The sequence below is a fragment of the Oncorhynchus keta genome, chromosome 31, assembly GCF_023373465.1.
Source record: "Oncorhynchus keta strain PuntledgeMale-10-30-2019 chromosome 31, Oket_V2, whole genome shotgun sequence".
NCBI classification, from domain to species: domain Eukaryota; kingdom Metazoa; phylum Chordata; class Actinopteri; order Salmoniformes; family Salmonidae; genus Oncorhynchus; species Oncorhynchus keta.
In genome coordinates this window covers 14,387,023-14,405,136 of record NC_068451.1, presented here as the reverse complement: position 1 = coordinate 14,405,136, position 18,114 = coordinate 14,387,023, and the positions used below count along the sequence as shown (strand labels likewise).

The 18,114-nt window shown below is 41.8% G+C and overlaps 1 protein-coding gene across 2 annotated transcripts in view; it reads left to right on the top strand.

The window, feature by feature from the left end:
• LOC118364517 (atrial natriuretic peptide receptor 1) overlaps positions 1–18,114 on the top strand; it is a 58,769-nt gene that overhangs the window by 5,672 nt on the left and 34,983 nt on the right. For both annotated transcript variants that reach the window (XM_035746118.2, XM_035746117.2), the window contains exon 3: positions 17,265–17,452. In XM_035746118.2, the coding sequence (XP_035602011.1) occupies positions 17,265–17,452 (188 nt within the window). The remainder of the gene's footprint in view (positions 1–17,264; positions 17,453–18,114) is intronic.

Sequence of the window (18,114 nt, the reverse complement as noted above, 5' to 3'; positions counted from 1 at the left end):
AAAAATATATTTTTTTGAACTCAGTCGAGGTCTCAACTTACTTGAGTTAAAATACTATAATATACAAGGTGCAATTTCTAAATATGGTTGTGGATCAGCCGTTTTTCTCTTGTTTTGTCAGTCACTGACAGCCAGTCAATTAGCCCATGTCAGCTAAAATTATTTTAGATTGTTAAATTAGTTTAGCTGCCAGCTATCTATAATTGCTAAGCATGGATGTGGGTGTGCAGATCCGTGAGCAACCTGTGGCCCCTCATGATGAGTTCAGATATTTGTGGCCCCCAGCCCTATCAAAGTTGCCCATCCTTGACTTAGAACATCCAGTTTTGTTGATTTTGTATAATAAAAAAACTGATTTTGAGAGCGAAAACCTAAAAATAGGGAAAACAAAACTGAGAAAAATACATTTGGGAAACACTCAACAGAATTAGTCAAGAAATAAAACAGATTTTATAGGAACACTACAAATGCCCTTGAGTTGATTGAGCACTTTGACCCCCTCTTCCAGGTCCTTTCAAAATAGGATCCTTACCAACCCACCACTGCTGCACTGCAGGGAGCAGGATGGAGATGGTGGTGTATTGAATATTGATCAAGTTTAGGGATTTAAATAACTCAACGTTGGTAACTCATCATATAACTTGTAGAAGAGCTAAGCCCAGTGGACTGAGTGGGTGTACATGGTGTGTGAAATTTAATAAGGGGCCATTTTCTGAAATGTCAAAAAGATTTAGTCAACAAACAACAACAGAAAATCAGCCATTTGTTTCCCCCAAGAGTCCTTTCATGAGCACAGCATTTACCAGATGCAATAATTATAACCATAACAACCAATATAATAATTGATCATGATGTTTTTATGAGATAATCTTATACAGAAAGGAAGAGTTGAATCTTGTGAAGGATTTCCTCCAGTCCACTGTTCATACATATTTTATGAGTGGATTTGCACAGTTGACTGCACTTCCTTTCAATTATTTTGGTGTTCATTCCTTAACATTAACCTGTTATTTCACCAGGTAGGCTAGTTGAGAACAAGTTCTCATTTGCAACTGCGACCTGGCCAAGATAAATCATAGCAATTCGACACATACAACAACCCAGAGTTACACATGGAATAAACAAAATATAGTCAATAATACAGTAGAACAAAATAAAACAAAGAGTCTATATACAGTGAGTGCAAATGAGGTAAGATAAGGGAGTTAAGGCAATAAATAGGCCATGGTGGCGAAGTAATTACAATATAGCAATTAAAACACTGGAATGGTAGATGTGCAGAAGATGAATGTGCAAGTAGAGATACTGGGGTGCAAAGGAGCAAGATAAATAAATAAATACATTATGGGAATAAGGTAGGTAGATGGGCTGTTTACAGATGGGCTATGTACAGGTGCAGTGATCTGTGAGTTGCTCTGACAGCTGGTGCTTAATAAAGCTAGTGAGGGAGATATGAGTCTCCAGCTTCAGAGATTTTTGCAGTTTGTTCCAGTCATTGGTAGCAGAGTACTGGAAGGAAAGACGACCAAAGGAGGAATTGGCTTTGCGGGTGACCAATGAGATATACCTGCTGGAGCGTGTGTTACGAGTGGGTGCTACTATGGTGACCAGTGAGCTGAGATAAGGTGGGGCTTTACCTAGCAGAGACTTGTAGATAACCTGTAGCCAGTGGGTTTGGCGACGAGTATGAAGCAAGGGCCAACCAACGAGAGCGTACAGGTCGCAATGGTGGGGAGTGTATGGGGCTTTGGTGACAAAACGGATGGCACTGTGATAGACTGCATCCAGTTTGTTGAGTAGAGTGTTGGAGGCAATTTTATAGATGACATCACCGAAGTCGAGGATCGGTAGGATGGTCAGTTTTACGAGGGTATGTTTGGCAGCATGAGTGAAGGATGTTTTGTTGCGATATAGGAAGCCAATTCTAGATTTAATTTTGGATTGGAGATGTTTAATTTGAGTCTGGAAGGAGAATTTACAGTCTAACCAAACACCTAGGTATTTGTAGTTGTCCACGTATTCTAAGTCAGAGCCGTCCAGAGTAGTGATGCTCGACGGGTGAGCAGGTGCGGGCAGTGATCGTTTGAATAGCATGCATTTAGTTTTACTTGCGTTTAAGAGCAGTTGGAGGCCATGGAAGGAGAGTTGTATGGCATTGAAGCTCGTCTGGAGGTTAGTTAACACAGTGTCCAGAAGTATACAGAATGGTGTCGTCTGCGTAGAGGTGTATCAGAGAATCACCACCAGCAAGAGCAACATCATTGATGTATACAGAGAAGAGAGTCGGCCCGAGGATTGAACCCTGTGGCATCCCCATAGAGACTGCCAGAGGTCCGGACAACAGGCCCTCCGAATTGACACACTGAACTCTATCAGATACACTAAGTAGTTGGTAAACCAGGCGAGGTAGTAATCATTTGAGAAACCAAGGCTGTTGAGTCTGCCAATAAGAATGTGGTGATTGACAGAGTCTGAAGCCTTGGCCAGGTCGATGAATACGGCTGCACAGTATTGTTTCTTATCGATGGCGGTTAAGATATCATTTAGGACCTTGAGTGTGGCTGAGGTGCACCCATGACCAGCTCTGAAACCAGATTGCATAGCGGAGAAGGTACTGTGGGATTCTAAATGGTCGGTAATCTGTTTGTTAACTTGGCTTTCGAAGGCCTTAGAAAGACAGTGTAGGATAGATATAGGTCTGTAGCAGTTTGGGTCTAGAGTGCCTCCCCCTTTGAAGAGGGGGATGACCGTGGCAGATTTCCAATCTTTGGGAATCTCAGATGATACGAAACAGAGGTTGTACAGGCTAGTAATAGGGGTTGCAACAATTTCGGGAGATCGTTTTAGAAAGAGAGGGTCCAGATTGTCTAGCCCGGCTGATTTGTAGGGGTCCAGATTTTGCAGCTCTTTCAGAACATCAGCTATCTGGATTTTGGTAAAGGAGAAATGGTGGAGGCTTTGGCGGGTTGCTGTGGAGGGTGCCGGGCAGTTGACCGGGTTAGGGGTAGCCAGGTGGAAAGCATGGCCAGCCGTAGAGAAATGCTTTATCAGTGGTGACAGTGTTTTCTAGCCTCAGAGCAGTGGGCAGCTGGGAGGACTTTACAGTGTCCCAGAACTTTTTTGAGTTGGTACTACAGGATGCAAATTTCTGTTTGAAAAAGCTAGCCTTAGCTTTCCTAACTTCCTGTGTATATTTATTCCATATTACCTGAAAAGTTGCATATCACGGGGGCTGATCGATGCTAATGCATCAGGATGTGTTTGTGCTGGTCAAGGGCAGACAGGTCTGGAGTGAACCAAGGACTATATCTATTCCTAGTTCTACATTTTTTGAATGGGGCATGCTTATTTACGATGGTGAGGAAGGGACTTTTAAAGAATAGCCAGGCATCATCTACTGACGGGATGAGGTCAATGTCATTCCAGGATACCCTGGCCAGGTCTATTAGAAAGGCCTGCTCGCAGAAGTGTTTTAGGGAGCGTTTGACAGTGATGAGGGGTGGTTGTTTGGTCGCAGACCCATTATGGATGCAGGCAATGAGGTAGTGATCGCTGAGATCTTGATTGAAAACAGCAGAGGTGTATTTGGAGGGCGACTTAGTTAGGATGACATCTATGAGGGTGCCCGTGTTTACGGATTTGGAGTTGTACCTGGTAGGTTCATTGATAATTTGTGTGAGATTGAAGGCATCAATCTTGGATTGTAGGATGGCCGGGGTGTTAAGCATGTCCCAGTTTAGGTCACCTAGTAGTACGGGCTCAGAAGATAGATGGGGGGGCAATCAATTCACTTATGGTATCGAGGGCACAGCTGGGGGCAGAGGGAGGTCTTGTTTCTGGAAAGGTGAATCTTTAGAGGTAGAAGCTCGAATTGTTTGGGTACAGACTTAGATAGTAATACAGAACTCTGCATGCTATCTTTGCAGTAGATTGCAACACCGCCCCCTTTGGCAATTCTGTCTTGGACAGATTCAAGGATTCAGACACGGCTAAGACATCCGGGTTAGCAGAGTGTGCTAAAGCAGTGAGTAAAACAAACTTAGGGAGTAGGCTTGTTAATGTTGTTTCCTGTCAGAAAGTGTGTTTCTGGGAGTAACAAAGCTCTGTCTCTGTGATGGTAGTGTAACAGTGTTGCTTCCGTCCATCTCCTCAAACCAGGGACTCTATGAACACATTGACAACTGTCACCCAGGAGGCATTGTTATACCTATTGCTCCACATCACTAATTGAACGCCATTTCACATACGCTCCAGTAGGAGTAGTTTGTGTGTGTGTGTGTGTGTGTGCCATCATTATCAACCAACCCAATTGACTACGCTAAAAAAGAGCAGCAGCCAAAAACATTTGGCAAAGTCTGAATTTGTTATCTACTTTGCTGAAATGGTTGGACAGAACACAACCATACATTTATCAATGTTGTAACCTTTTTGCACAATACCTGGTATTATGAAAGATTCTCGTTTAGTTACACAAGCCATGGAATCATGTGAGTGGGGTGTTTATCAACACAGTCCTGACCTGAATTTAGAGTTTCTGAGGAGACATAGAAAAAGTGTGAAAGTGACTTTTCATTTGGACTTTGATATAAGCAAATATATTTGAGCAAAGGTGAAATGTATCACTAAATGATGGACCCATGTGGACACAGCTCTCCCCTTGCCACCCCCTCTCTGCCACACCTCTACCTTGCCCTTCTCTTTGCTCTCCTCACCCCCACCTTGGTATGCTAATCAGTTATATTTTGGAACAGGCTGTTTTAATCAAGGACGGTGTAGCTCCACGGGTGGTTCAGTATCAGTCCCATTCATCTTATTGATGAGAAACTTTATCTTCTGTCAAAGCCATACAGTAAAGATAATCACTTCCAAAGAAAGCCAAATCAAAGAAAGGCTGAGTTATTTTCCTTTTCACTACACACCCACATGCCCAGTTTTTATTTTTTTAAATTTATTTTATTTCACCTTTATTTAACCAGGTAGGCTAGTTGAGAACAAGTTCTCATTTGCAACTGCGACCTGGCCAAGATAAAGCATAGCAGTGTGAACAGACAACACAGAGTTACACATGGAGTAAACAATTAACAAGTCAATAACACAGTAGGAAAAAAAAGGGGAGTATATATACATTGTGTGCAAAAGGCATGAGGTAGGCGAATAATTACAATTTTGCAGATTAACACTGGAGTGATAAATGATCAGATGGTCATGTACAGGTAGAGAAATTGGTGTGCAAAAGAGCAGAAAAGTAAATAAATAAAAACAGTATGGGGATGAGGTAGGTAAAAATGGGTGGGCTATTTGCCGATAGACTATGTACAGCTGCAGCGATCGGTTAGCTGCTCAGATAGCAGATGTTTGAAGTTGTTGAGGGGGATAAAAGTCTCCAACTTCAGCGATTTTTGCAATTCGTTCCAGTCACAGGCAGCAGAGAACTGGAACGAAAGGCGGCCAAATGAGGTGTTTGCTTTAGGGATGATCAGTGAGATACACCTGCTGGAGCGCGTGCTACGGATGGGTGTTGCCATCGTGACCAGTGAACTGAGATAAGGCGGAGCTTTACCTAGCATGGACTTGTAGATGACCTGGAGCCAGTGGGTCTGGCGATGAATATGTAGCGAGGGCCAGCCGACTAGAGCATACAAGTCGCAGTGGTGGGTGGTATAAGGTGCTTTAGTGACAAAACGGATGGCACTGTGATAAACTGCATCCAGTTTGCTGAGTAGAGTTTTGGAAGCAATTGTGAGAGTGAGAGTGAGAGTACAGTATGCGAGTAGCAAAACTATGCACTGCGTATCCAAAAGCAAAGCATGGCTTGTTAATCAGTAGTTGAGGAATTATACAGCACCCAATTGCTTGACAAGATAGGAGCACTCAATTCATCCCAATGGGATTTCCTGTCTATTAAGAAATGTATTTTTTTCGCTACTGCTACTCTCTGTTCATCATATATGCATAGTCACTTTAACCATATCTACATGTACATACTACCTCAATCAGCCTGACTAACCGGTGTCTGTATGTAGCCTCTCTACTTCTATAGCCTCGCTACTCTATATAGCCTGTCTTTTTACTGTTGTTTTATTTCTTTACCAACCTATTGTTCACATAATACCTTTTTTGCACTATTGGTTAGAGCCTGTAAGTAAGCATTTCACTGTAAGGTCTACACCTGTTGTATTCAGCGCACGTGACAAATAAACTTTGATTTGAAATGTCTATACACAGTTCCAAGAACATCACACTACCTGTGAAGGGGGGGGGGGTTCAATTACCTTTCATGGTGGCAGATCTTTGTAGAAAGTGTTGATGAGCGAGAGAGTTTTGGCAGTTGAGCTTGTTAACACAGTGTTAAGAGGGTTGTTGACATCACCCTTGCCTCGACATGACTCCTTCACCCCATAGCTTGGACTTCCCAAAAGGGGTGACGCAAGACCCTGGAACTTCCGTCTCACCTCCTCCTAACGCTATGGTTGCCGAGGCAGAATGTGCCCATGCTGAACCTAACTACCCACAAGGCCTTGCCTTTCCCTTTTCTCCCCCTTACCCACCCCGGCCCCGTCCATCTGGCTTCAGTTAAAAATGTATATTCTGGAATCCTGGAGAGGCAAGGAGAAGGAGGGGAGCCAGACATGTAGGCCTTAGAGCCTGGGGGAGATTGTAGTGATGATGGTTTTGGTTGGTTTTTAGATTTGTTGGTTTGCATGAATACACACAGATGAGTCAACACACACGTTTAGTTATCTTTGTGAGTTTAGGCCTGCTGTTCATCACAGGTGGAGTCTGGAGTCCCGGGAGGGACGGAGGCTGCTTCTACCGTAATGGTTCAGCTTTGAACACACTCCTATGCCAATTTAACATTTAACAAAGCTTTTTATAGTTAGACATTGTATAATTGGATGTTTTCTGTATGATGTTGGATTTTCACTCTTTGGAAAAAGGTGCTATCTAGAACCTTAAAAGGTTCTTGTCAGATGGTGAGTGTAGCTGGTGCATGAAGTCAGGCGCAGGAGAGCAGACTGAGTGAGCAACGTACTTTACTCAACAAGGCACAAGGTAACAATTACACTTAACCAAAACGGTAACGCACGGGTGAACACAGCACCCGTCAAAAAACCAGCCATCAAACTAAGCCTAACTGAACATGTAATAATCCCGCACAACACCGTGGGGGAAACAGAGGGTTTAAATACAGGAACAAATAATTGTGAAATGGAAACAGGTGTGTGAAAACAAAGACCAAACCAAAGGAAAAAGATAAGTGGATCAGCGATGGCTAGTAGACCAGCGACGCCGAGCACTGCCCGAACAACGAGAGACACTGACTTCGGCGGAAGTCGTGACAGTTCTTCTGTTGTCCCCATAGAATAACCTCTTGAAGAGCCCTTTTGGTTCCAGGTAGAATATTTTTGAATCCAGAAAGGTTTCTATATGGAACCAAGAAAAGTTTATCCTACGGGGACGGCCAAAGAACCCTTTTGGTGTTTAGATAAGAGAGCACAGCTCTAAACTAGACACTGAATTGTAGTTTAGTCATGGCTAGTAATTCCATGCTGGGGACAAATCTACAGACTTCTCTACCATTGGTGGGGACCATTAGCTTCCAGGGAGGGAAAAGATTGGGTGAAAAAATACAAACATTCCCAAAATACTTTTAAGTTGTTTGTTGAAATGAAAAACAACATTGGGGTTTTAGGCTGGGTTTCTGTACAGCACTTTGAGACATCAGCTGATGTACGAAGGGCTATATAAATACATTTGATTTGATTCAACCAGTTTTTTCCCAGTGAGATGGTGACTGCATGGACACATAGAGGGGTTGTTTGGAGTGAAGTACACAGTGACATACTGGTACATACTGTTACATCATTCTCATTTATTTTGCCAGCTTCGGGTCCCCATACACTAGTCTTCTTGCTATCATCCAAAGATACCAATAGGTATGCCTAGCAGCAATGTTTCTAAGTAATATCCCACATAACAATATTAATTGGGATTCACTTCCACTGTTTGCATATCGCAATTTTTAATTGTAATGCAACTAGATAATGTAATGTTTAATCAAGAACCATGGAAGTCTGCTGTCTCTGTCACTTGACTGCGGAATTGTCTGTGTGTTCAGGAGGAAGTTGACAGGTCCTACATCACAGTAATTCAAAGACTTAATCAAGTGTCTTTGTTTCTCTGGAATGTTTTGGGAGATTACACTGACACAGAGGGATTGATTATGTTATCACTTACCAATTTATAGGAAAGGAAGAAGTTGTGTGGGGTAGTGAGAGACAGAGTAAAGAGGGCTACAGAATTCAATGTGGCGAACATACATCCGTGACTCGATAACAGCCAATTAAGTTATTAAATAAAACATTTTAAAACGTTTGTAAATATATAATAATGGCCCATCAGCCTGTCGCTACTCTGCGGTTGTGGACTCTGAATTAAGTTAGGAAAAATAAATGAAGGTGGAGGGAGAGAAATAAATAGAAAAGGTAAGAACTGTTCTTATTCCTTCCTTTCATCACCTTCCCTCTCCTTCTAACACCCCCCTTATCTCTCAATGTCACCTTCTGCTAACCTTGTGTGAAGGTAAACAAATCAGACAGGTGGTGGGTGATGTGTGACAGACATTCTATTCGCTATCTCCGCCTCACTCTTGCTCTCTCACCCTATCGTCATGGTATCAGCTGGGCTATCCACAGTGAAACCACTACATCATCAGCTCTTCTGAGGTTCGAAGTTCAAAGGAAGTGTCAGACTGCCTGAAGATGGTAGTGGAGGTGTGTGTGTGACTGTGCACTTATCAGGCATGAAAGGTATGTAAAGTCACAGTGTTTGCTCCTCCTGGTGCCGGGATCAGGGGTCAGGCCTGGGCTTTGCCCCCTTGTACCACTCTACACTCCTCTAGCCGTGATGCCATCCTGGTTTGTTTCCATCCACTCATGTTGCACATTGGGTCAGCATTCATAACAAAATCAAGGGTGTCAACAGCTTGTCTTACACCAAATGTTATATATCTTGGCGCCACTACAAGTTGAGTGTGGCACCAAACAACTGGTGGTGCCATTGTTTGTAGGGGATCCAGATATGGATGGAGTCTCACCAGGAGGAGGGCACTCAGACCCTCCTTCTACCCATAAGTCTCCTGAGCCCAGGGCGACCCGGGAGATCCATTATAGTCTCCTTAGGTTTGTTGGTTTGGTTCCACTGCTCACTTCCTGACCAGGGCCATTTAACCCTGAAACAATAGAGCCGCCAGGACAGGAAGTGCGTGCTACAGGAATGTCATCACGTCCCTGGAGACTTCCTGTGCCACTCTTCCAAGCCACATGGTGCCAGACCAGACCACAATAAACTAGATAAGACCCTAAATAGACCATAACACAATAACCCATCAGACTAGACCAGCCCAGAACACAATACACTATTACATTGACACGTTAGAATAGACTAGACTAGAACAGGCCACACAGGATCACAGCAGCACAACCTGCTTATGGGGTATAGGGCTTAAGGGTTGTTTTTGGACCAGGCAAAACTAACACAATGGCGCACAGAGAATGCTGAACACGGTTTGACATCCACACACACTTAATGTGTGCTGCCATGGCAGTGCCAGGTACTTGGCAGCCTGCAGTAATTACCCAAGCTAATGAAGGGTCTGACCGAGGTAGTTAGCCTCTGGCTGGGAGCAGAGCTGATCATAGAGCTAATAAAGCCCTGTTTCAGATCACTGTCTCTGACACACCGCCACAGGCACTACTATACCCCAGCACAATTAGCCTGCGGACTAACATTGAGTGTCCCCCCTCCTTTCTCTCATTAGCCCTTTTTACAGTACCTTCAGAAAGTATTCATACCCCTTGATTTATTTGACATTTTGTTGTGTTAAAGCCTGAATTTATCATGGATTCAATATATTCTTTCTCTCACCCGTCCTCACACAATACCCCATAATGACAAAGTGAACACATTTTTTGAAATTTAAGCAAACTTATTGAAAATTAAAATGTAATTTACATATTATACCTGTCAAAATTTTGGACACACCTACTCATTCAAGGGTTTTTCTTTATTTATACTATGTTCTACATTGTAGAATAATAGTGAAGACATCAAAACTATGAAGTAACACATTACTAAAAAGTAAAAACAAAATATATATTTCTTCAAAGATTCTTCAAAGTAGCCACCCTTGCCTTGATGACGGCTTTGCACACTCTTGGAATTCTCTCAACCAGCTTCATGAGGTAGTCACCTGGAATACATTTACATTAACAGATGTGCCTTGGTAAAAGTTCATTTGTGGAATTTCTTTCCTTCTTAATGTGTTTGAGCCAATCAGTTTTGTTGTGACAAGATTGGGGTGGTATACAGAAGATAGCCCTATTTGGTAAAAGACGACAGTCCGTCATTACTTTAAGACATGAAGGTCAGTGAATCCAGAAAATGTCAAGAACTTTGAAAGTTTCTTCAAATGCAGTCGCAAAAACCATCAAGCGCTATGATTAAACTGGCTCTCATGAGGATGCCACATGAAAAGAATAACCAGAGTTACCTCTGCTGCAGAGGATAAGTTCATTAGAGTTAACTGCACCCCAGAAATCGTCAATTAACGGCACCTCAGATTGCACCTCACAGAGTTCAAGTAACAGACACATCTCAACATCAACTGTTCAGAGGAGACTGCGTGAATCAGACCTTCATGGTCGAATTGCTGCAAAGAAACCACTACCAAAGGACACCAATGACAAGAAGAGACTTTCTTGGGCGAAATCTATCCTTTGGTCTGATGAGTGCAAATTATAGATTTTTGGTTCCAACCGCCGTGTCTTTGTGAGATGCAGAGTAGGTGAACGGATTATCTCTGCATGTGTGGTTCCCACCGTCAAGCATGGAAGAGGAGGTGTGATGGTGTGGGGGTGCTTTGTTGGTGACACTGTCTGTGATTTATTTAGTATTCAAGGCACACTTAATCAGCATGGTTACCACAGCATTCTGCAGCGATACACCATCCCATCTGGTTTGCGCTTAGTGGGACTGTCATTTGTTTTTCAACAGGACAATGACCCAACACAGCTCCAGGCTGTGTAAGGGCTATTTGACCAAGGAGAGTGATGGAGTGCTGCATCAGATGACCTGGCTTCCACAATCACCCGACCTCACCCAATTGAGATGGTTTGGGATGAGTTTCAGAGTGAAGGAAAAGCAGCCAACAAGTGCTCAGCATATGTGGGAACTCCTTCAAGACTGTTGGAAAAGCATTCCAGGTGAAACTGGTTGAGAGAATGCCAAGAGTGTGCAAAGCTGTCATCAAGGCAACGGGTGGCTACTTTGAAGAATCTCAAATCTCAAAACCCTTTTTTGGTTACTACATGATTCCATGTGTTATTTCATAGTTTTGATGTCTTCATTATTATTCTACAATGTAGAAAATAGTAAAAATATAGATAACTCTTGAATGAGTACATTTGGACTGGTACTGTAACTATTCACACCCCTGAGTCAATACTTTGTTGAAGTCTTTTTGGGTAAGCCTCTAAGAGCTTTGCATACCTGGATTTTTCTTGATTTTATTTTTCAAGCTCTGTCAAGTTGATTGTTGATCTTTGCTAGACAGCCATTTTCTTGCCATAGATTTTCCAGACAATTTAAGTTGAAACTGTAACTAGGCCACTCAGGAACAATCAATGGCACCTTGGTAAGCAATTCTAGTGTAGATTTGGCCTTGTGTTTTAGGTTATTGTCCTGCTGAAAGGTGAATTTGTCTCCCTGTGTCTGTTGGTAAGAATCTTGAACCAGTTTTCCTCTAGGATTGTACCTGTGCTTATAGCTGTATTCCGTTTCTTTTTATCCTAAAAAAACTTCCTAGTCCTTACAGATGACGAACATACCCATAACATGCTTGAAAATATGAATAGTGGTAGTCAGTGATGTGTTGTGTTAGATTTGCCCTAAACATGTTTTGCAGTATTACTTAAGTGCCTTGTTGCAAACAGGATGCATGTTTTGGAATATTTTTTATTCTGTACAGGCATCCTTCTTTTCACTCTGTCATTCAGGTTAGTATTGTGGAGTAACTCCAGTGTTGTTGATCCATCCTCAGTTTTCTCGAATCACAACCATTAAACTCTGTAACTGTTTTAAAGTCACCATAGGTTTTCGTCCTCTGAGTTAGGAAGGACACCTGTGTCTTTGTAATGACTGGGTGTATTGATACACCATTCAACGCCTAAATAATAACTTCACCATGCTCAAAGGGATGTTCAGCTTCCGTTTCTTTCATCTTCTACCAATCGGTGCCCTTCTTTGCGAGGCATTGAAAACCTCCTTGGTCTTTGTGGTTTAATCTGTGCTTGAAATTCATTACTCGATTGAAGGACCTTACAATTATCTGTATGTGTGGGGTATAGAGATGGGGTAGTTAAATCGTGTTAACCACTATTGAACACGGAATGAGTCCATGCAACTTATTATGCAGTTTGTTATTTTGACTCCTGACCTTATTTAGGCTTGAATACTTATTGATACAAGACATTTGTTTTTACAAACCAAATTCTACTTTTACATTATGGGGTATAGTGTGTGACACAAAATCTACATTTAATACAGGTGAAATTCAGGCTGTAACACAACAGAATTTGTAAAAAGCAAAGGGGTGTGAATACTTTCTGATGATTCTGTATCTCCACACCTGGTGACTCATTATGATTATTATTTTTTTAATTGAATTTCACCTTTATTTAACCAGGTAGGCTAGTTGAGGAACAAGTTGTCATTTGCAACTGCGACCTGTTCAAGATAAAGCATAGCAATTTGACACGTACAACAACACAGAATTACACATGGAATAAACAAAATATTGTCAATAATACAGTAGAACAAAAGAAAACAAAAAATACAGTGAGTGCAAATGAGGTAAGATAAGGGAGTTAAGGCAATAAATAGGCCATGATGGCGAAGTAATTACAATATAGCAATTAAACACTGGAATGGTAGATGTGCAGAAGATGAATGTGCAAGTAGAGATACTGGGGTGCAAAGGAGCAAGATAAATAAATACAGTATGGGGATGGGGTAGGTAGATGGGCTGTTTACAGATGGGCTATGTACAGGTGCAGTGATCTGTGAGCTGCTCTGACAGCTGGTGCTTAAAGCTAGTGAGGGAGATATGAGTCTCCAGCTTCAGAGGTTTTTGCAGTTCGTTCCAGTCATTGGCAGCAGAGAATTAGAAGGAAAGACGACCAAAGGAGGAATTGGCTTTGGGGGTGACCAATGTGATATACTGTACCTGCTGGAGCGCGTGCTATGAGTGGGTGCTGCTATGGTGACCAGTGAGCTTATTGGTGTAATATGACTTCCGTGGTACATAAACCAACATTTTTTTAATGATTCTTTACTTGATGGACTTTACAAACCTGAAGTGGGTGCGTCTTTGAAGAAAGTATGATTTGAAGTGTCTATTAGGGGTTGGTCTGTCTGTTTGTCTATTTGTTTGTCTGTTTGTCTCGACGTCATGTGTAGGGTTGCACATTTTGGGGAATATTCAGAGGTGGAAACTTTCTGTGGGAATTAACGGGAATATATGGGAAGTAACTGAAATGTATGCAAATTAATATTAATACCATTTCAATGTAGATGTTTTTTGCATTGGATATATTTACCATATATGGAGAAAGAAGCATAAACCTTTTACCTTATCATTAGTAGACATAATTGCAAATGATTAAATCCTTCCAATATAATTTTTTTTGTTTTTTAAATTACGAATGGAACTTTATTTAAATGAGTTGACTCTTCACATGGGATGATTTCACTGAACAACAAAAGGGAATATTGAATGATTCCCAATGATCCATCGCATCTCCCAAAAACATTTTCAACATACATCTGTAAAATGATAGTCTAGAAGCTAAAGCTTTGGCTGTCTTCCTCTCAGGCTTCCAAGTCTTCTCCCTTAATGTCCACCTCTTGAACATAGGACTCTGAGGCCTCATCTTCACTGTCACTTTCCAACCTTGTTGAGGACGGCTCAAAATGCCTCAAATTTCCTCAAATTTTCCCTTGTATTGGTCAGCCTGTTGTGTACTTTAGTGTGTGTGTTCCTAAACAAGGACCAGTTGGGCTCTGAGGTGGCTGATGTTAGTGGGATTTGGAGGACGATGGAAGCAACAGAGGAAAGAGCCTCAGATCCACAAAGTCCCTTCCACCAGGTGGCTGTTGAGATATGTTGGCACTACTGCCATATTGCATATCCATCCCAAAGCCCTTGCTTGGAAGTCTACTTTGCCAGACTGCCAAGAACCTTGCCCTCATCCATGCCAAGGTGGCGAGACACGGTATTGATGACACCATGTTCTTGCCAGCATACTGGGCTTCAGGCAGAAGTCTTCACGTTTTATGATGTATTTCAGAACAGATGTTTCCTCTGCTTGGAGCAACAGTGAAGTGGGCAGGGCAGAGTCTGAACATCCGATAAGATGGCGTTGTCTCCTTCAATCTGTGCAATGGCTACTGCTATAGGTTTCAGGAGTTTCAGGCTGCTTACCACTCTCCCAAAATACATCATCCAGGAGGATCCACTTGATGGGGCTGTCCATATCGGCAGACTGTGATATGGCCATTTCTTGGAGAGACTCCTTCCCCTCCAGGAGACTGTCAAACATGATGACAACACCACCCCAATGGGTGTTGCTGGGCAGCTTCAATGTGGTGATCTTATTCTTTTCACTTTGCTTGGTGAGGTGGATTGCTGCTATAACTTGATGACCCTTCACATACCTAACCATTTCCTTGGCTCTCTTGTAGAGTGTATCCATTGTTTTCAGTGCCATGATGTCCTTGAGGGGCAGACTCAATGCCTGAGCAGCACAGCCAATGGGTGTGATGTGAGGGTAGGACTCCTCCACTTTAGACCAAGCAGCCTTCATGTTCGCAGCATTGTATGTCACCAGTGCAAATATCTTCTGTGGTCTAAGGTCCTTGATGATTGCCTTCAGCTCATCTGCAATGTAGAGACTGGTGGGTCTGTTGTCCCTTGTGTCTGTGCTCTTGTAGAATACTGGTTGAGTGGTGGAGATGATGTAGTTAATTATTCCTTGCCCACAAACATTCAACCATCATAGATGATTGCAATACAGTCTGCTTTCTCTATGATTTGCTTGACCTTCACTTAAACTCTGTTGAACTCTGCATCCAGCAAATTAGTAGATAAAGCACGTTTGGGAGGAGGGGTGAATGCTGCGCGAAGAACATTCAGAAATCTCTTCCAATACACATTGCCTGTGAGAATCAGAGGTGAACCAGTTGCATACACAGCTCGAGCAAGACATTCATCAGCATTTCTCTTAAGTTCCTCAATTGAGTAAAAAAAACTTCTGATTCCAGGAGGACCATGAGCTGTTGCTATCGATAAGGTGTCTGATTCATCATATTCACCTCAAATAGAAGTAGAGGGACTTTTGTCAGAGGTTGCTTATTGTGAGCGCGCTGAGGAAACTTTATGCACCTGGCCAGATGATTCTGCGTCTTTGTTGCATTCTTCACATATGATTTGGCACAATATGTGCAAATGTACACAGCTTTTCTTTCTACATTAGCTGCAGTGAAATGTCTCCACACATCAGATAGTGCCTGTGGCATTTTCCTGTAAAGATTTGAAAAAACATACAATTCCATGTACAGATAAATAGTTAAGCAGTTAGATTAAACAACTCCTTTGTACGATTAATGTTTTAAAATGAAACATGTATGGAAACATGTTAATTTACACACACTTTACTGTAGGCTATTATTTACTAGTTAATAAAAAATCATGTATGTCATATAAAATATATTCACCCCTCTCAGTATTGCAATCAAAACTTACCAGAAAGCATGTTGTCCTTGGCTCAGACAATGTAGTAGTGTGGGCTCAATAGCATCTCATTAGGGTGCAAGATCTTGAGAATCAACTGTACATGTGATGGAAGAATGTACTGTGCATGCAGAGGGTTGAACATCTATTGAATTGGGGATAGTTTAACCAAAATATGCCACAAGACCTAGAATTTCCTTTTGTGTATCCAACAAAAAAGGTTCACTGTTTTTAGCTAACTTTTTTGATGAATTTAAGCAGAATTCCCAGAAAAATTCCACAAAATTCCATAAAGATGCCAACCCTTTGCAACCCTAGTCATGTGGCTGTTGTGTAAGGAAAATAAATAGATGGTCATCTATCCTCTCATTGTACTGGGTTGGTATACTGAGTCACCAAGGTGTAGTAGGGTCAATCCGATTAGGATATTGATCACTTATGCATTGTAAATGGGTGGTTGACACAATAAGCCCTTGGACTAAGCAGTGCACAACTCCTGGTTCCAAGGATTGCCGTGTTTGCTAGTTTAAAATGCATTTAGTGTGTTATTTCTCATCATACAGATGTAAGATCTTAATTTGATCACCCTGTTGCAGGAAATGTCAAACTTGTAGTGTATTTGAGCATTAAAAAGGCTTCTAAAGTTTGTAATTTCCACTTTGAAATTTCAGACTTGATTATCCCTTACGAAAAATGTATCAACAACTACAAATTTGTCCATTAATTTTAATCCACATAATAATTTACATTTCCTGTTGCTGCCAGATTATTTTCCTGCTATAGAAGACTGGCTAAAATGAGCTAAAATCATACATCTGTATGATGATAAGTGTGACTAGGCTAACCAGAGTGACGAGGCTAACAAAGCATTTCAAATACAATTAGGAGATTCTTAACCTGATCTATTTATGTGTTTTTGCTTTCCTCATTCTGCTCACACAACATTGGCCTGCAGGTTGAACTAAATTGAAGACCTGTTACATTGTTACATATGTAGGATCTTAATTTGAGCCAGTTTGCTACAGCAGGAGAAAAACACTGCAGCAACTGGAAATGTGAATTATTATGTGTATTATAATTAATGGATTTTTTTTGTAAGGGTTGATTCATTTTATTTTAGGGCAAATCAACTATGACATTTTGAAGTGAAAATTACAAACTTTAGAAGCCTTTTGAAACCTTGAATACACTACAAGTTTTCTGCTGTGCAGGAAAATTCTCATCAACAAAAGAGTGATAAAATTAAGATCCTACAGATATACTCTGTTTAAAGGATGGTTTTTAAAATGCTTGTTGAATATTAGACAGGTCTATAATTCAGGACTTTGTTTGTTGTGTATTTTGCTAGAACTATCATTACTCTCCTATTGTCTTTACTCTCTTTTTATAACCCTCTCTCTCTCTGCACCCGTAGTGGTGTTTGTGTGTTGCTCTCCGGACACGTTCAGGCAGCTGATGGTTCACTTCCGGCGGGCAGGCCTTCCTCAGGAGGAGTTTGTTTTCTTCTACATTGACATGTTTGGACGCAGCCTGGACTCCCAGAATGCTCAACCCTGGGCCAGAGGGGACCAAGACGACCTTGTCGCCAAGGAGGCCTTCCAGGTAAGCCTTGGATCAGAGTCAAGTGTATCATCTCATTCCTCATCTCATTCCCATCATTACCTTGGAAACAGGTATGTGCAGTATTCTCCGCTGACTTACACAGCAGGCCCTGAAGCAATCATATTTTGATATCCCTGTTTCCCCATGGCTGTCATTGGTGTTAAGTGTGCTGCCAGGCAGATGAGATGACAAATCTAATCTTGTTTATTTTCCATTCTCTCACTGTGAAGTACTTTAATTTTCTTCTCAATTCCCTAGTGAGTAACAGACTCTACAGCGAGGGGAAGAGAGGCAACATAACTATATATTTTGTAACATCCCGTCAATGTGTTGATATCAGTCTCATCTCACAAAGCCTGAAAGAGCAAAACAAATGGGCCAGAGGTTTAAAAATGTAACGGATGCACGTACTGTACTGGTGGGTCGTGGTCAATATTTCTTAGGTTGAATCGGATTTTAAGTGGGTTCTAATCGTCTGGGAACCAATGCCATAACCCACACGTATGAACACTTCTCTCACTGCTGTGTTTTTACAAGTTATCCTTCTCAGATCTTAGTTTTCTGCTTGAATGAGGTTGGGCCTGTATCTACACAGACTGTAGGAATGGGAGGGAGGAGATGAGATCACTTGATGAAAGTTATTGGGTGTTTTGGAGGATGTG